Raw genomic sequence first — 23,790 nt, 5'->3', positions numbered from 1 at the left:
GGTTTTGATTTAAATTGCAATTTATTATTATTGAGCTCAATGACCTCATCTCATCCATATAAATTAAATACAAGTAATTAAAATGAGCATGGATTAATTATGCAGACAAAATGTGTAGCCTGATACACCCATTAACTCAAAAGAAGCATAAGTACATATACATATTAAATAACTAAGAAATAAATTAAGACGATATTGAGCAAAAATTTTCCAGCACTAACTTTAGGAACACATAAGAACAATGTGATACAATCAATAAATGAGGGTCCACCTCCCACCTTAGCCCTTGGTCATGTGGTCTTTGCATAAATAAGAGCTTTTGCATATGCTAGTGGACATTTCACAGTAGGTATCGATTAGTGGACATACAATATCTAAAGCTGACCTATGATACCTAGGAAAATGTAAAAAGTTTTCTTCTCCTTAATGTTGCAGTGATAAAATCCATGCATATTATTTAGAGAAAGCATAAGTGGAATAAAGTGAACATTCATAAAATAGCAACAATTTAACAATTTATAAAATGAAATAAAGTCTTAAATGAAAATATTCACGAGTTATACAATTGTCAGATATGTAGAAAAGTCCTATCAGTAACTTTAAATGAATCAATAGATCAGTTAAAAAATAATTTTAATGTAAACTATATTATTTATAAATAATTTTCGTGTGTTATTTCCCTTTACTAGATCAAAATATCATTTTTTTTTTAAGAAAAACCCATTTATTTACAGTATACTCCCTTTGCATGTTAGATGGAACTACCCATAAAGTATACCTTAATGTTAGAGTTTCGGTAGAGAGGAACTTTATTAAGTATGATATTTTGTAAACTGCTAAATATTCACATACTACCGTTTTTACATGTTTCATCAGTGAAATTTGTCCTTAAATGTAGCGTATCCTACCCCAACCAAATTTTACAGCAGAAATAATAGAGGATCTGATGTTGAAAGATGGGTATTAACATAATGGGTATGCAATTAGTATTTTAGGGCACAGCCAATCAAAATTGACTGTGCTATATCAACTAATTTCATTCCAGACTCACATTTCCCTCCTTACCCACCACCTTGAAGTTCATTTTTCTTTTCATTAATTGATTTATAACTTCCTGTCCAGTCTTCAATTTATTTTCCTCACGTTTGGTTAATACTTCCTAAAGTCTTTAGATTTGCCCATCTTAATTTATATCATTACAATATGTTGGCAAGTCCTCAAACGAGAAAATGAGAAAATAGAGTGCACCTGCACAGGGTATAACCTCCCCACAAAGGGGGCCTGGTAAAATTATCTGCTACATTCACCTAGGGTAGATAAGTAGATTGGGGATGGTCCTAAACCAGTGTCTTGCCTAGGGCCCCATGGTGCCTTAATCTGGCTCAGAATCGCTAGGCCACCACTAACCCCCCTACCACCTCACATGCATTGCCATGTGCACCATTGGCATGTGCTGTCTGGAACAGCAATGAATAAGGTCCAAATAGTAGGTCCCAATATTTGAGACAATGGTGCTGACTGTTGGGACAGCAGGACTCATCAACAAGAGACTACTCTGCTTATATTGGGATAGTTGCACCGTATGTGAAACCTATTTACTTGACACTGTAGGTAACTTCCTCTCTTCCAGTAAGTTGATCTATTATTATTTTTTTGTAAACTAACTATTGCATGATAATCCACCACACCGTTCACCCACCTACTCATCTTTGTAATAACTGTTCTTCATGTCCCTAATGTTGCATCAAACATTACATTACCTCCGCCTCTTTGTGCAAGACTGCAGTAATATCACTTCCTGCTTCTATATTGTATACATTCCCTTCCTATAAGACATATACCAAATGTTACAGAATTTGTTGAAAATTAGTTTATCTAGTAATCTACAGATCATTGTTCTAATTCTTGACACATACATTGCATTTTGCAGAACAGTTGATATTTAAAACAGAAATTAAAGTCTTTAGATTGGATGTATACAGACACACTTACATCACCAGTTACATTAGAAAATTCTGTCCCTACAAAAAAATTTGTATAGGAACTCTATATTCGCAAGGAGTGATTTTCGAAGGTGACACGTAGGGTTGACAATCAAGTACCAGTTTGCAGAAGACCATTACAAGTCAATAAGGGTCATGAACAAGTAGCAAATGTACCACAACAACAGTGCCAATGCATTTTTAAGATGTCACGCACCTTCTTTCGTACAATTGTAATAGGTTTAATTAAGATGTATACATATGTAAGGCGCTGCAATTATCCTTCAAAAAAAGCTAATGCTGCAGCTCTTCAAAGACAGAATCTGGATCTGTCAAAAATACAAAATAATATACCAAACAAGGAAGAGCGCAAAGCATAAAGCATAATAAAATTACAATTTAATCTCAAGTAACATACGGATAAGACATATAACCATAGTAGAATCAGTAATTGAAATAGACGCTGACCGCTATTATAGTGAGCAAGTCAACCATCGATCAAATGAAATGGCCAGAAAAATAATTAATATGGTACCATATATAGGAAAAATGCCGTTAACAATGTCCATTCACAGCAGGAGAATTACATATTGATGGAAATGTTGTGATCCTCTTAGGCCAATGTAATAATGGATAATTATAAGAACCTGTATCAGTGTCCCAATATTGAATGCACCGATCAGTGCAATCAGCACTTGTGGTTATTATCAGGTACTTAGCTTATCTTTCATAGGCCCATGGATTCCAAGCTGCCATAAGAGGTCCTACTCCACGGTCTCCAGTGAGGTTTTAAAATAACGGCTTGAAATGCGCTGTTCAATCCAAAGCAACCCCGGGGTTATAAACTGGCCACCATCTGTTTATACTCTATGAGTAACAATCCTGATGCGTTTCTCGGCGTACCGCCGCTTCATCAGAGGTAGATATAGTGAGAAAGTCCAGCGGCGCTGATTTAAATACACCATACTGGTCACATGGGGCTGGTCACGTTATCATCAGCTGACCGTCCGAAGATATCCGGTAGTTTGACATTCATCGCGGAAAAATCCGATTTCTTGTGTTGTCAGATTCATGGTCACATGTTCGTCAGCTGACCGTCCGGGATAGTCCAATAGTATAACATTTAGAGCGGAAATATCCTGCTGCATTACGCTCAATTAAGAAACATTATATTATGATCACCCAAACGTCAACTAACTGACCTGGACTGTCCAATGATCAAAACTACATTATAGGGATATCTGGCAATATAACTTCATGAGAGATGTTATGTCTCTCATAACCGAATCCCCTAACCGGAAAAAGCACAAAATATAGGTAATGCTTATCCACACAAATAAAACCATGGATAAAAGATCTTCTTACAAAATCACAGCCTATATCTAAAAATTATTACATTTTATTAAATAATGCATATAACCAGTGCATATGTACAACCTAACATGATCCACAGAACCGATTAAAATACATAAGCAAAGCCTATATAAATCGATATACAGTACCTACTTGTATATAGTATTACAAATATAAACATATATAAGAGAACACAATGACCAATATTCTAAATTGAAGTCTAAAAACCTGTAGAGACTCAAAAAACATAAATGGTTGGTATTAATAACCATTACAGTACAAAGGCTAAAATTGAAAATTAAAAGCCGTACATAAGTTGTAGAAATATGTTTTAAACTTTATATATTATTCAGTTCAATACTGTCATTGAGACCAGACGGTAACAGAGTTTTTAATCTAAAAATCCAGAAAGCCTCACGTTTACAAAGAACATTGAAACGATCTCCCCCCCTAGGTGTTGGATTAATCTGTTCTATTGCTCGAACCTTTAAGCCCTCTAATTTCCCTTTTTGACATGCATTAATATGAGACGATAGGCTGTGTGACTTATTGCCTTTAAGAATGTTGCGGCGATGTTCTAAAAACCGCACGTTGAGTGTACGAATCGTACGACCCACATACTGCATCCCACACTTGCAGTTAATGAGGTATACCACATAAGAAGAACAACAGTTCATAGTTTTCTCAATCTCAAAACTTGCTCCTGTTGAAAAGGAGATAAATTCTGTACATTTATGATCAACGAACAGACAAGTGATACATCTGCTTTTGCCACATTTATAGAAACCGGTGGGTTTAGTTGTTAACCAGCAACCTGTAAGGGGATTCATTGAAGGGGATTTATCACCCAAATTTTCCCTAAAGAAACTAGGTGATAGTTTATTTTTAAGATTCTTAGATTTCCTAAAAATTGTATTATTACCCTTGTTAACATATTGGCCTATACAGTCATCCAATTCTAATAAAACAGAGTTTAATTAAGAGGCATGTAAATTTGCAGGTCAAGAGGGTGCAAATGTTTTCACCAACTAAGTGGAGAAGTTCAACAGATTGGGGCATTCCTTGCTAACGGCGGATTAGGTGCATGAATGTCCAAGCTTTGCACAAATTTGAAAACCAGTGGTTTCACTTTGGTAGGACGCAATTATTTAAATGAAAGGGTTGGAGATGGTTTATTTGCAGAGGTGTGCCCTGCTTTGCGTGAGGGCACACAGCCTTTGTATCCCCTCAAAAGGACTCCTGCCTCACCTATATTTGTGACCTCACTCTTAAATACCAGTAACTCTCATCCTCACTCTGAATTCTCTACTCTCTCTTCCTCAATATCTATTGTAAAAAGAATAAGCTAGCAACAATTAAAACAATACAATCATATTAATTTCCTAATAATGAAATGTAATAGCAAAATAAAATACTAATAATAGCAATAATAATAGTTAATATTGCAAATTTCATAGAATACCTGAGATAATTTCTATCCACCTCACTTAAAATTAGTTGTAAATAAGAGACACAGAATTGCTGAGTAACATAATAATGTAATGGTTAACTCAACCTAATAAAGTGTATAAAAGTCAATCTGATCTCTGTGCACTTCTTTATGCCAATGGACAGTTCCTTCCTTCTTTTCTGAGAGCCTGCAGTGACTTGAAGATTTTATTTAATATTTTGATACCAAAATGTCTAAATTCCTAATTCCAAAAATCATTACATTTGTAATATGGGACTACATGGTATTTGCAGCACTGTTTTTAGTATCAGCGGGAATTGGGGTGTTTTTTGCTATAAAAGAGCGGAAAAAGACGACTTCAGCAGATTTCCTTGTTGGGGGGAAAGAAATGTCTTGTGGACCAGTGGCGTTGTCCTTAACTGCCAGCTTTATGTCAGCGGTAACGGTTCTTGGAGCTCCTTCTGAAGTATACCGCTTTGGCGCATCCTTCATCTTGTTCTTCATCGCCTATGCCTTTGTTGTACTTTTTACAGCTGAGCTCTTTGTGCCTATGTTCTATAGGTCAGGAATCACCAGTACCTATGAGGTAAGTAAATCCACACTTATATCTATACTTCTCAACAGCAATCAACTTTCTAACTAATCAATAGTTGTTTATCAGTTCAATTAATAGTGGTGAATTTGTAAAGCGTTATATTAGGCTGTGGTGTGAGCTATGCTGTAATTAATAACAGTGATGACAGTATGAAGACAGGAGGATAAGCACAAACTTCCCTATTCAAGTGCAATAGCGCATTGTGACATTGACAAAAGATTAAGTGAATTTAGGATGAGAAGCATGCTGAATATATGGGATAATGCACTAAATACTGCGAAATAAAAAGATATTTGTCACCTTACCATAAAACAGCATGAGACGCAGGTCACATAACTTTTCCTTATCACATTGCATAGTAGGGGTGTATAAATCTTTATAACACATGAGTAGTAGTTTTTATTACCATTGTATTAAATTAGGTTTGGCTACACTTAGTTTTTGTTTATTATGTATTTTCTATTTAATGGGAAAAATTGAAAGCTGTCCCCCTATCACACAGCTGTGTCTTGTGTAATGATTCTGGGGACTATTTATTATTACAATTCTGATTATTGCTGGTATTTAATATTGCAGAGGCAGCTGAGCGATACTCTGGTGATACTGGCCTGTAGCAGGAAGGGTTAATTTACAGCTTCCCTGGGTCTGTCTTCAGTAATGCCCTGGCAGCCATGGGCATGCTGGTGCTTGTAGTACTACAAGCACCAGCATGCCCTGACTGTTAATGGCAGCCTGGGCATGCTAGGACTTGTAGTGTACTAACACAAATTAGTGTCCTTATTATTAAAATCTATTTTGTTACCCCACACCCACCACCTAGGGACATGGGATGAGTGGGGTGGTGTGGACCCCATCTCCCCAGGGAATTCCGCCCCGTGCTGTCCAGCCTCGTCATTACGGCAGCGGATACCGCACTACGGGTTCCCATGCTATAGTGCCACCAGCCCCGGCTGGCAAAGCCTAGCGCTTGATCTAGTAAAATTGGCGGGACCCCACTCTTTTTGTCCCCCCAATTTTGCTAGTACTAGCACTAGGCTGGCAGCACTAGGGTTTAACTAATGTTCACCGCCGGCTGCCAGCACAAGTTTCCGTGTGTTTTTTTGGGGTGGGAGGGCGGGAAGGAAAGTTTTAAGCATCATTAGTGTTTTGATTTATTTTTAACTATTTTTTCCGGGTATGCCGGAATTGCTCGTTTAATGTCGGCATTGGGGCTACTGTCGGCAGTCACAATGCTTACATTTTAAACATGTGGACAGAATGAATCTGTCCGCATGTTTCATCCCACCCGGCTTTCCAAAATGTCCTAGACCCCCAATTGCAATTCATTAAGCTCCATCATTACTGCTAGCGATTGCAGACCACTGTATAGCCAGGCCCCATAGCAAAATCTGGGGAAAGGCCTATCCAGCATTCTGGGCCCACTCTAGTCTCAGAAGAGCAAAGCACGTATCTCATTTGTGTTAATATGGCACATGTGCATTAAAGTCCTGACTGGTGTTGGGGTCCAGTAATTCCTTCACATCCAGGCCCCAGTAGTGTCTGTATCCACTGCAGGGGCGGTAGTTACGCCACTGACAGCTGGTAAGAGGACCAAGGATGAGGAATGACTTGATGGATTACTGTCTATTGATTACTGCAGGATTTCAATGTTTTTTTGTTTTTAACACACTTTGAAATACACTCCCCATAACATGAACAGGATAATTCCTGATTAACTGTAACTCGTGAAGACCCCTAAATCTAAGTTCCTTAGAAAGGCTAAAAAGAGGGAATGCCCCCACACCCAAAAATAAAAATGCCCCTCTAATCATGTCTTCTCTGCTGATTTATCTTATTCTTTTCCCACAAACCGTAATCTAATTTTTGCATGTAGGTACATAAGCGGCACATTCAGGCACCAACATTTATTATTTCTGCCATATATTTTTATTCATTTAAGCTTGCTTTGTATTTGTATTTCTCTAAAGTGTCCCTGTGCATATCCAGTAGAGCAGAACTGTGGTACAAGAGCAATAGGTAACCCTTACAACTCTAATAATCAGTTTTTGCTGTGGCAGCTGAGTGATACTTTGCAATAATAACAATGAATAATAACATTAAATAATGGCAATAAGTATTTTTTTTTCAATGCAATAAGTGGCAATAATATATCTATAAGTGTTACCTTCATAAATAAGTCTGTAGTCACATTGACCTTATGACAAGAAAACATACCATGGGGTATATTTACTGAACTGCAGGTTTGAAAAATTGAAGATGTTGCCAATAGCAACCAATCAGATTCTAGCTGTCATTTTGTAGAATGTACTAAATAGATGATAGCTAGAATCTCATTGGTTGCTATAGGCAACATCTCCACTTTTTCAAACCCACAGTTTAGTAAATATAGCCCCATGACTACTAATAATTTCAATGACTCTGGTAAGCAATGATTCTGGATTTGCAGAGATGGTATAGTTAGCATATAATGACATATTATGAAGATTGTCCGCCTGCCCACCAACTTAGAGGTTCCATCTAAGCAGAGTCACCAAGGGCGCCATGTTCAAACAGAATCAGGGAAAAAAAATAAAACTATCGCAGTTTGTATAAAAATCTATAAAAAAACATTTATGGTTTACAAGGGCATAACAGGTGAAAACAAAAATAGGAGAGATGTAAGAGAGGAATTGATAACCTTTGATTTCCGCAGGGACAGGTGATGGTTTTGTGTCACACTCTGCTCTCCAGGTATCTCCACCCAAGCCTCAAAACACTGACTATCACTTTAAACCTCTCTTCTTAGTACAGGCTGCCAGCCACGGTTTGCACCTGTGATTTCTTCACCTGTGTTTTAGTCAGTTCTGCCAATGATCAGCCCTCCTTTATAAGGCTCCTCCTTTCACCTATTAATTGCTGGTTCTTCCAGTCTACATCTGGCCTGGTTCAGATACCTGTGCCGTTATTACCTTGTCGCTATCTGCTCCGTCTGCACCGCTGCCTACTGCTGACTCATTCCACAATCCTGTGGTAAGCTATGGCTCATCGTTGCTGTATCTCTGGACTCCGCTGATCTCTGCGCACCTGTTCCACTTACCCATGGTAATTGCTGTGATCAGCGCCCACTATCTGCCTCTGTCTGCACCGTTGATTCATTCCACAATTCTGTGGTAAGCTGTGGCTCATCGTTGCTGCATATCTGGATTCCTCTGATCTGTTCATCTTAAGTAACTTCATTGAATTTTGTACTAATGTTCCACTCCTTAGTGGTACTTGCTGGGACCAACGCTCATTATGTATTCTGTCTGCACTACTGAACTCTGCTGACGGTTACTACTCTCTGGTATACAGCCACGACCCATCACCTGCAGTACACTCAACCCTCATTGAACTGTATATTTCTCTATGCTGCCTAGATCGTTTCTCCACCTGTCTCACTGGGAACTTTCCTGGAGGGCCGCGACCTTTAGGGTGGAAGCCACTGAAGCCCAAATTCCCTTGCCGGAATCCCTTGCGGAAATCCCTGGTGAATACCTTCCATCTTGTTAGATTTCGCGCCTCTAGGGAAGTCTAGCCAATACAAGTTGAGACAGCAGGATCTCACTCATTCCTTTGTGAGCAAAACTGACATTTTGTCTGGGTTTAGACAGGTGCAAGGACTGGCTTTAAGCAGATTTGTCTGGTGATGCTTCTTAAAACTGACATAGGTAGTGGCTTTATGAATTGTAACGCCTGTGGGAAACAACAACATGTACACAAATCTTACCACTGGCATGATGATGTTAATAGTAACATAGTAACATTGTAACAAAGTTGATGAGATTGAAAAAATGACACCAGTCCCATCAAGTTCAACCTATTATGCACCTACTGCAATCTCTCTCTTATACTTGAAAGCGATCCTGATGAAGAAGCCCCCAATCTGTTTTAATTGGGAAAAATCACTCCTGAACCAATATTGCTGTCCTGTTTCTCCCTGGATCCACTACTATCCTTCATTTTAATTTACAGTCATAAACATGGATACACTTTTTTGTCTAACCCTTTCTTAAACATATCAAATGAATCTGTCATCACAACCTGCCCTGTCAGTGAATTCAATGACATGACTGCCCTTACTGTAAAGAACCATTCCTTTGTTGGTTGTGAAACTTCCTCTCCTCTAACTGGGTTACCGTGTGTCCTGTTTATATTCCCAGTTACAGTATATTATGCCACAGTAATGCCACCAGTTCATATTATGCCTTCTAGTAGTGGCCCCAGTTCATATTATGCCACATTAGTGCCCTCAGTTCATATTATGCCACATTAGTGTTCCCTCTTCAAATTATGCCACACAGTAGTGCCCCCAACTCATATTATGCCATTTAGTGGCCCCAGTTCATATTCTGCCACGTGGTAGTGCCCTCAGTTCATATTATGCCACAGTATTACCATCAGTTCTTATATTGCCAAAGTGGTGCATTTCATGAAGCAGAATGAAAATTTATTTTTTGTTGCCTATGGATACCACACATCTCTGAATTGTGTAAATTGTATTCAACAGTAAGCTTTGTGTTGTACACCAGAGTAATACAAATAAATAACAAAGTCTGATGATATAAAAACAAAGCTGAATTGTACTGAAAGAAGCAAGAAGATGACGCAATACCTTAGTAAAACCAAATCCCCAGCGCTCCTTCTAAAAGATCATAGATTATGTACACATAATGGGCCTAAGTCATTAAGGAAAGTAAGGCAAAATAAGGAGTACATTTTCCCTGGGACAAACCATGTTATAATTCAAGGGGTGCAAATTAGTTTATTATTTTGCACATAAGTTAAATACTGGCGGTCTTTTTCATCTAGCACACACATACTTGATAGCTTTATTTTTACACTGAAATTTAAAGTTGATTTAGGACATGCCCCACCCCAACTATAAATCTGTCTCCACGTTTTAAATTCACCTACCCCCTTTCTTCTGCATGGTACATGCACTAAAAAAATATTCTCCTTACAACAGTTCAACTCTGCTACCATCCATCATCATCAACAACTTAAGGTAGAGCAATGCACAGTATTGGCATTGAGCTGATTACTAATTTCTTCAAATTAATCCCAATAGTCATTTCAGGTGCAGTCCTGCTGCACTATACATTGGAAGACATTTTATGCCTGATAAGCATGAAAACCTTGTCCTCCATTCTTTTGTATATTGTGGATCCCTTTTCCTCAGTGTAAGGGAGCAAAGCAGATCCTATTGGATCCTATTGACCACTGTTGGAGTTTTTTTGTGCTGTAGAATAGACATTATTACATATGCAATGTTCTTGCTAATATAATGTTAAAGTTCCTATATGCCACAGGGATGCAGCAGTAGAAATGAATGTTGGAGAGAACGCATTCAATATTTTAGATGTGACTACCTACGCGTTTCACCCCTAGAGCGTGGAGGTTCTTTAGGGAAGTCACATGACTTCTCTAAACAAGCCCCACGCTGCAGGGCTGAAATGCCCAAATCTGGCCTTCATTTCCTTTTCCACTAATAAAACAAAGTACACAGTATGCAAAGATTGAATTTAATCTAAAAAATCAAATTAAAAATATTGTTGAATTTCAAAACTGGATTATACTAAGGATAAAAGATTATTTTAAGGACTTTGATCTGTTACTATCATTCTGCAGTGGCTTGTGTCCATAGCATTAGTAAAGGGACAAGTTTGCCAGTGCTATTTTGGAAAGCATAAAAAGGCAGAAATTGTGGGTCGTTCTAATGGGGAAAAAAATGGTGATGCAAAAAATGCCAAACGCAAAATCGTTGGTTTTTATATATATAGCCAACTCCATGTTAGTTCTCAGATCTGTCCTTAAGGCTCCCATTCACCAAGGTTCTCTAAGAATCAATGGGCAATCCGAGTTTTTACCACCATAATTCTATAAAAATAGTTATATTCCTTGAATATAGGCACCTGATACATATAAGTGATCAGGATTGGTGGGAATTGACACTTCTATTTACGTTACTGCATTTGGAAGCAGTGGACGAAGTGGAAATTTAGAAGTAGCGGTAGGAAAAATGTAATAGGTATGTAAGTCAATGGAATGTAATAGTTTTGCAATTATGGTAGTAGGAGAAGTGGTGGTATGGCGTACCACTGTATAAACCCACATATCCACCACTGTTTGGTAGGAGATACAACATGCACAGTGAGTGATACGTGAGGACCTGTACTTGCTCATGAATGCAAAATGTATCACAAACCATTGGAAATACATTTATAAACATTCCCTGATCTACAATGAAAAAAGCTTTTTATGACATTAGAAATATATTTCCATGTAAAATTTAAAATCTATCCTGTGTTATTAGAACTCTAATGTTCTTTAAATCGGACACCAATATTCCGGAAAAGTAAAAAAGTAAAGCTGCTTTAATATCTGTACAGATCAGCCCGGCTCATAGACTAATATACTTTCCTTTCTATTTTGCTAGGAATAAATTCTGAGTTTACACTTAGAATTGGGTGTATCATAGACTACTTCCATTTACCTAAGTAATGTTTAACTAAATAAGAACAACAGATATAACATGTGTTATCAAGCAATATAATTGGCAAGCTGCAAGCCCTTTGACTCACCTGAGAACTTGTGAACTTGGGAAGAAACAATTTATACCTTGAAAAGTCATCAATATATCTCTTTGCCCTTTGAGAAGCTGCAGACATCTGTTCACATACTTAGCAATCTTTTTATGCTTCAAGCCCATAGTGCTTATGTGCTTACTACATGGATGCAGTGTACATATTGCATTTGTTTACATATTTGTTTTGAAGTAAAGTAACAAATCACCCAAGATGCCGGAATTTGAAAAACCCAAAATTGCTGTCTTTGTAGTTTGGGACTATGTTGTGTTTGCATGTCTCTTACTCGTCTCAGCTGGAATTGGGGTCTTCTTTGCAATTAAAGAGAGAAAAAAGAAAACATCAAATGAATTTCTAGTCGGCGGAAGACAATTGACATGTGGACCTGTGGCTTTGTCCCTCACAGCTAGCTTTATGTCTGCAATTACGGTTTTAGGGACACCAGCCGAAGTTGTTCGTTTTGGAGCATACTACTTGTTTTTCTTTATATCCTATTCGTTTGTAATCACTCTTTCTGCAGAACTCTTTATACCAGTCTTCTACAGGTCTGGTATCACAAGTACATATGAGGTAAGTACAGTAAAATTCATTTAAACTTGATAATTAATCAATTAAATGGACGTGTCAGTATTCTAGATGGAAAGTTGATTAAAAGAAAAATGATCTGTTTTGCAAAAAAACATTATTTGGGGCAGGAAGAAATCCCCAAAATTGGCATCTGTCAAATTTGGGGTTAAGCTTTGCCACCCTTACTTATTAGCATTTGCAATTAAAGCTTGAATTTGATGGTCCCGTGTCTTTACTTATTTGTAATAACTGTGTATTTATTTTCATGCTTGGTAAGTAGTAAATGCTTATAATCTTAGTAGGTGGCATGTTATTCAAGTTCACTGGAGACCCAGAACAAGGTGATTTATATAAATAAATATATATATATATATATATATATATATATATATGTATATACATATATATATATATATATATATACATATATATATATATATATACATATATATATATATATATATATATATATATATATATATATATATCTATATATAAATATATATATGTATACACATCTATTTACATATATATATATATATATATATATATATATATATATATATATATATATATATATAGTGTGTGTGTGTGTATATATATATATATATATATATATATATATAGATACAATTTACTAACTAGAAAAACTTATTGATTGGCCTTATGACAGCACTCAGTAACCATACTGCCATACAGACAGACACATCTAACTAGTACATTTTGATATGAGATAGGTAGCCATACATGGATTTGAGATTTATTTTCCTTTTATGGATCAGTCATAGGACATAGAAATTTAACTTATGCTTTTTTATATAATGGTGATTAAAGGTTCCTCATTCTTTACCCATTTTAACCCTACCATCTCCGCCCTCCCAACCCCCACAATCTTCAATTTGATTTATAAATTATAATTACTGTACCACACTGGCTGTAATCTAATGAATATATGTTGTTAATTATTAGATAGACATGTGATATATGGGTATTTAATATATCAAGATGTTTCATTTCATTATATTCATTTTAGGTCCAAATAAGAAACAACTGAATGAAAGATTATTCATTGTAGTATGGAGCTCTTTCATTGTATTACAAGAATGCTATAGCAACAATATGTCAGCAACATTTACCTGACCACATAACCACACAGATTTTAGCTTGGCCTGGTATGTCCTATACAAATTATGTAGTCTACCATGTTCCAGCTAGTCCAATGCTATAGCTCCTGTCCTACTTTAGTGTCCATTTTGCAGACACTATTTGATATAGAATTCAGCTTTACAATCTCTGAGCCTCATTTAGAACTTTACACATTTTGCTTGTACTAGTAGATATTTTGATTGAGTGCATAGACATTTTTTCGCAAAACTTGCAGTATTTCTACTCTTCATCAGGCGTTTAAAGGTATATACTTAGGCACCACAATAGTGTATATATGAGGCTTGACTGTGTTAGTTATTTGCTACACACATAAGAGAGAATAGTATCTTGACAGCATTATTAATAAAGGCAAAAGTCACATTTTCCATATAAAATATAATGAAATACAAACAGCTGAAAATCCATTGTTTACAATTTTTTAAATGCAATGGAAATGCTTTTCCCTGCAGTAGTCCAAATGGAAACTACAATTAAGAAATTTGAATTGATGGCCATAACTTGACATAATGTAGCTGCAATGCTAAAGAATGAATTACTACCAGCTGGAGGGGTCAATACACTAACAGCCAATCAGAATCATTTAGATCAGTGTTGGCTAACCTGTGACACTCCAGGTGTTGTGAAACTACAAGTCCCGGCATGCTTTGCCAATATATAGCAGCTTTTTGCTGGAAGGATATGCTGGAACTTGTAGTTTCACAACACCTGGAGTGTCATAGGTTAGCCAACACTGATCTAGATAGTGCTGCCGGTATCATTATCATAATTGCATATCTTTACATAAGGACTTTGTTATTCACAAAAGAGGCATATCTGGAGTAACTTCCAAGCTTCATTAGGTCTCATCTCCAAGGTTTATGTGTATAAGTTCTTACTGAACTCAACTTTCGCTTGCTCCCCCATTCGTCTCTTGAAGCGTAATTTGCCTCAAGTCTACGATAAGCACAAATCTATATATGGACACATATTGGTGCGCATGAACTGTACGAAAAGACATATATTCGTCCAGCTCTTAATGAGACTTTTGTTAATTAGCAGCTGTCCAAACGTGATGAAAATACACTCTACACATGTCCTCAGCATGGGTGTCTAAAAGGCAGAATGAGATGTGTCCACAATTGGTAGCCAATCAAAATAATAATAAAAATAATATTGCGATGTATAATATTATTTTAGATTGTAGAATCACTGTGTAAAGTGTTCTACGCATATAAAGGTCTCCAAAAAGTTAATAAATCCGGATGCTGCATAGAATGCTTTTCATTTAATAACTTATTTTTGTATATAAATTACCAATAATGTAGAAGTCTTGTTTTTTACACTACATAACATCCTGTATATATAGTTGACTATATGTCATGATTGTAACCCTTTGTCTTATGCTGTGCTGAAATCACATGACACCCACATGTTATGTGACTCCCTATTGATGGGACCCTGAAGCAGAAAGGTTCATGACAGGAGGCAGGGGAATTGGTACTGCTGAGAACAGATTGTTTTAAATTTTAATCTCATTGGTGGGCAGCACGGTGGCTAAGTGGTTAGCACATTTGCCTCACAGCGCTGGAGTCATGGGTTCAATCCCTGACCATGGCCTTATCTGTGTGGAGTTTGTATGTTCTCCCCGTTTTTGCGTGGGTTTCCTCCCACACTTAAAAAACATACTAGTAGGTTAATTGGCTGCTATCAAAATTGACCCTAGTCTCTCTCTGTCTGTGTGTGCATGTTAGGGAATTTAAATTGTAAGCTCCAATGGGGCAGGGCCTGATGTGAACGAGTTCTCTGTACAGCGCTGCGGAATCAGTGGCGCTATATAAATAAATGGTGATGATGATGATGATGATGATGATGGGTTGCAAGACAATAGGGTAATGTTTCCCAGTGTTCTCTGTATATATACATGTTTTTACCCCCCTGCTTATTAAATGTTTAACACTCTTAGCTTAGATCTCAACCCTATAATTCAACCATGTTTCATCTCATCTTGTCCTCACACTCCATAATCCACTGTCTCCCAGTTTTATCTTCAATTCTTATTTAAAGAGGGGCTATCACTATCATGTTGTATCATGTTCCTCCTTCTGCTCATCCTTTATAATTTCCCAGGCATCACTGCCAAGAGAATGTAATTTTTTTTTTAAATACATTTTAATTGGTCAGTTTTGCTTATCCTGCTAGTCAATAAATACATTTATATTAGTTACCTTGTATTAGTATCACAATCAGTGTTACTATATATTCTTCAGCATTTTCTAAACTGCTACAAAAAAACCTTTTTTTTGTTTTGTTTCCTATAGTACCTAGAGCTCCGGTTTAACAGAGTCGTCCGTTATGCTGCAACAATTATGTATATTGTGCAGACGGTAAGGATTTAAATACATACATCATAAGATCATGTATATATTTGTAAAAAAATGATATACTAAACATACACATTGCTGTCATTAAGAACAAGGGATTGATACTGAAGCTGCTCTTAATTGGCTTTTCAACTTCAACTTAATTGGTCATTGAAATCATAGCTTGCAGTTTAGGACATGGTGGCTATATATTTTTTTTATCTCTGGAAAGCAAAGTAGGTGCCACATAAACAAATCACAAACATTGTATGTAAATAAAATTTTTCTAATCTTAAAGAACTTAGAGTAGAATTCCAACTATTTCTTCTAAGGGCTCATCTGTGTCCTCTAAAGTGGTAGAACATGGGAAGACAGAGATGTAGTCACCTGAATGCCAGGGGTCAAACACAGATAGACAACCAGGAAGGTATAGGATAGAGAGTATTGGTGCTCAATAAACTTACAGTGTGTGGTTCACAGGAAGCTGCTTATATAGGCCTGAAACTTTGGTATCAAGCTTCAGGTGCTGGCAAATCATTACTAGCTAGGACAAATGGAAAGAAAAAAAAAGAGGTCTAAAGTATGATGCACTAATCACTCCATATTCGCATTAGTTATCCAATAGTTATATCTAATTAATAAAACTTAACCTTTATTTGTTAATGGTAAAATAAACTGTATTAAAGGTTAATAAAACTTAACCTTTATTTGTTAATGGTAAAATAAACAAATAAAGGTTAAGTTTTATTAATTAGACATAACTATTGGATAACTAATGCGAATATGGAGTGATTAGTGCATCATAATTTAGACCTCTTTTTCTTTCCATTTGTCCTAATTTGTTAACCTAGGTTTATGAAGCACCCCTGATTCAAGAATATTTTTATGAGATTTAATTAATATATCAGGGTTTTATCACTCCATGATAATTGGTGCGACTCTTCCCACTTTCCCTATCCCTATTCTTTTACAAATCATTACTAGCAGCAGGTCATTAGGCCATTCCCTGACGAAAGTCTACATAGATGAAGTGAATATGAAAAAGGGTTCAGTAGGTTGGTAACTGAGTCTGTGGCTCACTGTGCAGTGACTGCACTCCTGCAACCCAGATTTTGCAGTCTGATATTAGCAGGACCAGATTCCTCCTGAGCATTGGTGGTGTCAGGTGGCACAAAGAGCTTTAAGTCTGAGTCAGTGGAGCAGCCGTGCCACAAAGAGGTGTGATTTTAAACAATGACCTCTGCATGGTAACAGTGAGATCTTCAGGGTATATGAGACTTGCAAATCAGGGAAAGCATAGGAGTAGCATAGGACTTGACACATGATTGAAGTCCGAACACAACTTGCATGTAAGTTGTGTTTTTAAAAATAATACATAACTTGAGTATTGTTCCAACCATATACAAATCCAAGTGTATCTCAAGATAAATTTCAATTTGAATCTGGGTATAAGTATGCTCTGCTTAAACAATACTTGCCTTATGAAGATGCACAGAACACAATGCAGTATATGTACATGTGTAAGCAAAATAAAAGGTCACAGCAGAATGCATAAAAAAATAGCTAAAAATAAAAGAACAACTGTTAACAGTCTAATCATATATATAAAAATGTTTTTATATTTATATTAATTACATAAATAAAGAAGATTTCAATGTTTACTGGACTTACAATGCATTTTTATAATCTATCATAGTTGCATATAGTTGTTCAATGATAGCTACTGACATGCATATGTGTATTTTTCATTCAAAGAATATGTGGTATCAGTCATTAGTCAGCATTTACACCTACCCTGTAGTCAGGGGCTGGCTGGGCTAAGGGGAAGGGGAGCATCTGTCCCCTGGGCCATTCCCATAGTGGGCTACCTTGGGCTGGGTCACTGGGCCACCTGCATTTTATTTCCTTTAAAATGTTCCTAATAGACTGCTGAGTCGAGCCTTGCACCCCGGGCTAAAATTTGCCAGCCCTCCCCTGCCTGTAGTGTGTGCAAATGATACAACTAAAACCAAGCGTACTCACAAGAAACACAGGACATGAATAGGCCACCCTTACTGCACATGGCCTACATTAGCCTGTCCTTTCCCTCCCCGCTGCACTCCTCCATTCAGAGGTATTCATAAGTGTTAGTTGAGTTCAGACATGATTTGTATGTAGTTGCATTCATTGGCATAATGTCAATTTCTGGGCATGTGTAGAGCTCTTTCACGCAAGATCCACTACCTAAATGGACGTATGTCCAAACATGAATCAGGTCCATAGTTTATATAGGAGCTTCAACCAATTAAAAGATTTCTCCCACCACCTTCTCATGTAATGAATGGTTGTCAATTTGTATTGCCCCCACCCAGCATCAATGGAGGATTTTGATGGGGACCCAGCACTGGGCAGGGGCCAATATTTGATCTGCACTACACTGAGCATTAGGAGGGTATAGATGGTGGGGTTATTTTAGCATTGCACTCATTCAGATGAGACCAGGATAGTATACCATGAACAGGAGGCTTGGTGTTGGTATTATGCCGGCACCACAGCACTTTAGATGGGGATGGTAAGAGCATTAAGCTGTAATCTATTTTATTATGCCCCTCATATAATTTATCAGGAGTGTGACTAAGCTTGTAACCTGGATTCCAAACTGCACTGGCAATTTCACTAGACTGTGGGGATAATGATTATTGTTTAGTTAAATGCGTACTCTACAACTTTATTTAATCACACTGTCCAGCTTCCAGTGCTGGACAGCGTACACAGGATAGTAAGTTAGCTTTGCAGGGTTTCCATGCAAAGTGCAATTTTTAAGCCCATGCCGGAGGATTTGAAAAAAAATACAAATAAATAATAGTATACGTGACATGATGTGGAGAGAGTAAGGTCCAAGTAATTACTAGGAAGAGCATGAAAATCTACAAAAGTTTACTACAGTGCAAACTGAGATTGTGTAACCTTGAACAAATCAGCCTTACTGTATGACAGGCAGAAACATGTAGCTTCAAATCCACATCAAATTGTTTCTGCCGCTTTGTGAATTACATGTAACAAAGTACAGAGCTCCCACTTTACATTACCCATCTGTTCAGCAGTTGATTAAATATTAATTATATTATGGACCTGATTCATTAAGGTGTGCAAAATAAATGTATAATGCGTTTTTCTAAAAACGCATGTAACTCAGGCATACGCAGGCCCAGCGCTCCCATTAGGCAACCTTAGGCAGTTGCCTAGGGCGCCGGGACCTGCAGGGCGCCGCTGACTAGATTTTCTAATCTAGTCAGCGGCTCAGGAGAGGGTTGCCGCCGCTGCTGTTTTTCAGTGTCCGTGGGGCATCTGTGAAGTATCACACTGTCTGTCACTGAGACAGACAGTGTGAATAAAGTTCTCTCCCGACGCCCCCCTCCCCTCCCAGAATGCATCACTCCGCCTCTGCGTGAAGAAGGCGCGGATCAGCTAGAGAAAAGGGAAGTAAACTCTCCTTTTTTTTTAGTGTGTTCACGGGGGGGGGCGGGGGCGGCGAAATTTTGCCGTGAACCCTAGCACCGGCACTGGGCATACGCATATCCGTATTCATCTACCAGCGGATCTGAAGAAACCTCTCCTGTTTGGTATGGATCTAGGTACATTCTGCACATACGGCATTTGCGGTATTGAGTTAGACACAATACACTACTGGATACGTATAATACATATCTGGAATATAAAGTCCCAGGAGAACGGAGAGAGAAAAAAAAGCAATTATTGTCACCTGTGAATACACTCATTAAGGAAAAACCATTTAAAAACATGAAATACTTTTATCAGAATGTTATAAATGTCTACCGCACATAGAATGCATTTTTACAGTTGCTCCTGAATGCAATACGTATTCTAGTATGCATAAACTGCCGTCATCATTATCATTCAGCACTTACACCTGTCTTGTATGTGGTGCAAGTGTTACAGCTGAAAACAAGTACCTGCTGCGTGCACTTGAGTTGGCTAAGCCCTTACTACATGCATACACCCCTCCCTTCACTGTTCAGTCCATGAAATCGTGGGCTGTCGGAGGTGTCGTTTGCATTCGAAGATGAATTGGATGCTCTTACATTCTCTGGCGTATGGGCATGCAAAGTGCAATTTATAATTTATTCATTCTTTAGCAGCGCCAATTTTAAACCTATTTAAGGAGCATCAATGTTTAATCCATGGCATTTTTTCGTGAAAAAATGTTTGTCTGCTCAGACACGACATTATCCATGAATTTTAGATGGAACTATCATTGAAGTCAATAGAGAAAGAACTGTCATTGAAGTGTATTGCTCGCCCCAGCTTTTTTTTTACATAGAGTTTGAAATTTGAAATTTTAGCTTGTACAACTCATGAAGTCAAGGAGTGTATTTACATAGAACTCATTTGAGTTGTTTGTTTAAAAACTTTCTATTTCTTACATTGAAAATACTTTATTTAATAGGTGAAATAAGTCAGGTAGTTCTAGATGTTGTAACTGGCAAAACTAATCAAAATCCAAAGCTCAGAATTCTGAACCTTGATAAACAAGCTCTAAGGGACATATTCAATTTGGTCCGGGGCTTGCGATTATGCGCGGCTGAACAAGTAACGTTACCGCAACCACGCGGATTTCCATGCGCACCCCATAGGGTTGCGAAGGGAAATCCACAATGTTGCGGTTCCGAATTGTCACTTTACACTTCCAGTCGCGCGTAATTGTGAGCGCCAGACCTAATTGAATATACTGCTAAATGTCAAAACGGGTCAAGGAAATAAAATCAGTCAAGGAAACAATACACTTCTAATAAATGTTTATTTATTAAACAGTCCAGCATGCTTTTGGATCTCAAGTCTCCAGGATTTTTCAGTCTATACCATGTTTTTGCCACTGGGAATGTTCAATTAAACAATGGAATTAATTTTTCTGAACTTTTTTACGTTTCCTGACCTCACACATGCATTATAATTTCTATCTACAGATCCTGTACACTGGAGTAGTAGTTTATGCACCAGCTTTGGCCTTGAATCAGGGTAAGTCAGTGACATCAGCTTTTTGAGGTATGTTTGTCTAGAACCTGACTCCCTTATCATATTCAATCTCCATCTCTAGCACATCCTGTAAAGTAGCCAATGAAATCAACAGAATGTTTCCAAAATAATCAATGAGATCATCAGAATGTTCACAGCAGCAGGAGATAAGTGAGCTTGTGGGAGACAGTGAACTGTTCACTTGTGTGATTATGTCGGTGAGATCAAGGCTGCATGTGACAAGGACAAAGTCATGATATGAGAATAGGAATGAATGGCAAGCAAAAAGCCACGGACTAAGAGGTAGTTAATGGAAGAAAAAGAATCCCCAATAGCATAGTGTCTTGATGTGAGACTCATGTCGCATTGATATAGGGAGATTGTGGTGTCAAATATACCTCTACATGAAGTGAAGTTTATACACTCAACTTGTTTATAAGCTACATAGCGTAGACTTGGCTGCCAGTGACTTGGCCACAAAAACTAAGCAATATGATGTACTTTGGCTACCAGGGTCTAGACTCTGTATTGTACACAGCCTACCACTGGGCTGTGCATGGTACATTACCTACCAGTGTCTTGGCTCGTTGTACACCGACCACCAGCAAATGGTCTTTGTATTGTACACATATGTTTTATTCATTTATCTTGATATATTATTTATTTACACTAGGGATATTTTTGCTAAACTGCGGATTTCAAAAAGTGGAAATGTTGACTATAGCAACCAATCAGATTCTAGTTATCATTTATTTAGAACATTCTATAAACTGACAGCTGGAATCTGATTGGTTACTATAAGCAACATCTCCACTTTTTCAAACCCACAGTTTAGTAAATATATTTCACGTCTATTAGTGCTGGCAAAAGATTGACACCCTTTTAAACTAATCAATCCTCTGTTAGAAATAATGATAATAATAATAATAATAATAATAATAATAATAATAATATTTGAAAGAAAAAACATTATAACATTTTCTTTCACAGCCCTACCACTTCTTTGGTCCTAGAGTAAAGTAGATATATGTAGTATCTCCATACACAGGAATGAAAGCTAATTATATTTAATAATAGATGAATGGGCTTACACTTGTATAAATTTAACTAGCATGATCTTGAAAAGATTAACTTTTTCTAACAACCATGCTGCATTGGAGGGAGAGATAAATTTGATATGTGGGGACAGATTTATAGTTGGGGTAGGGCATGTCCTAGATCAAATTTAAATTTCAGTGCAAAAATAAATCTATCAAGTATTTTTGTGCTACATGAAAAAAATAGCCAGTATCTTTCTTCTGCGCAAAATAATAATTTAATTTGCACCCCTTGCATTGCAATATGGTTTGTCCCAGAGAACATTTACTCCTTTTTTGCCTTACTTTCCTCAAAGACGCAGGCCCTCAGTCTCAATATATCTTTGCTACCTGGTACCTGTGATACACTTTTACTACTTTGAGTACAGGTCCTGGGAGCATCTGAATACCTGTGAGATCATCTCTCTCTTCAGGAATGGTGGCTTGCTACAGGTGGAGATGTCTCTCTCGTTTTCTTCTAAAGGTTTATTAAGAGCTATAACAAGTATATGATATAGGATAATAACTGGGAGAAGAATAAGATGAAGAGTTAAAAGACTATGACAAAACAATAGTAATATTAAAAGTAATACTAATAGTAACAATAATACAATAGAAATAAAAAATAAATAAAGAAATGCAAAAAGTTTAATGGAGAAATACAACCGTGGTACATTAGTGATTTCAAATGTGTTCAGCACACATGGCTTCCTCAGTGGTCTTTCTCAATGATGCCCAAAGAATGATAATATGAGTATAAGGGGTAAATGGAGAATGATGATGATGATGAAAGGAGGTTAATTATGGTATTTACGTGGTTAGTGTTGGCAGGGTCATCTTAACAACATTATGGGCCCCCGGGCAAAGCAGTGCATCGGGGCCCCTATATATATATATATATATATATATATATATATCTCTATCTATCTATAGATATAGATGTATAGAGATACAGATACAGATATAGATATAGATATAGATATAGATATAGATATAGATATAGATATATAGAGATAGAGATAGATAGATGTACTTGCTCAGTGACCCTTGAAGGTTTTCTTTGCAGGTTTTTTTCTTTTGCAGGATTATTTATTCTCATTAAGAGCCCTGCCTATGGGGCCCCCTTGACTGTGGTGCCCCCGGGCACCTGCCCATCGTGCCCAATGGAAAAGATGGCCCTGAATGTTGGGGGTAATGAAAAGTGATTGAGGGTTAATCAATGTTCATCCTTTAAACCTATATATACTTCAAATTGCAGCATTCAGTAATCTCACTCTCCAATGTAAATCCCTCTCACATTTCTCATCCATGTTAAATATTCAGTCATGTCAACATTGCAAAAATATAACATAAATGGTTAACTTTTGATAGAAATGATCCTTGTAGCAACAATATGTATGAGCAGATCTACCACTGTTCCATTCACAGGACAATTATCAATATTGTGCTAATTGTTATGTTTCCAGATAGTTCACTCACAAATCAAAGTTCTACCCTTTCCACGTACCAAATAGGAGAATCCATTTGTTTGTTCCCCCCAGTATATGCAACGAAACGCAGGCTTCGCTGTACATGTCAAGGTCTTTGCAGCTCATAGTGCTGGAGAATTCAATATATGGGGGAGATTCAATTAGCCACGAGGTGTC

At 37.2% G+C, this 23,790-nt stretch overlaps 1 protein-coding gene across 1 annotated transcript in view; it reads left to right on the top strand.

Moving 5' to 3' along the window:
• Positions 1–5,014: 5,014 nt before the first annotated feature.
• Positions 5,015–23,790, top strand: part of SLC5A12 (solute carrier family 5 member 12) — a 44,679-nt gene continuing 25,903 nt past the window's right edge. The window contains exons 1-3 of the mRNA XM_075187479.1: positions 5,015–5,371; positions 16,014–16,079; positions 21,020–21,071. Of these exons, the coding sequence (XP_075043580.1) occupies positions 5,015–5,371; positions 16,014–16,079; positions 21,020–21,071 (475 nt within the window). The remainder of the gene's footprint in view (positions 5,372–16,013; positions 16,080–21,019; positions 21,072–23,790) is intronic.

The sequence above is a fragment of the Mixophyes fleayi genome, chromosome 10 (assembly GCF_038048845.1).
Source record: "Mixophyes fleayi isolate aMixFle1 chromosome 10, aMixFle1.hap1, whole genome shotgun sequence".
NCBI classification, from domain to species: domain Eukaryota; kingdom Metazoa; phylum Chordata; class Amphibia; order Anura; family Limnodynastidae; genus Mixophyes; species Mixophyes fleayi.
This window is presented reverse-complemented; position numbering and strand designations above follow the sequence as displayed.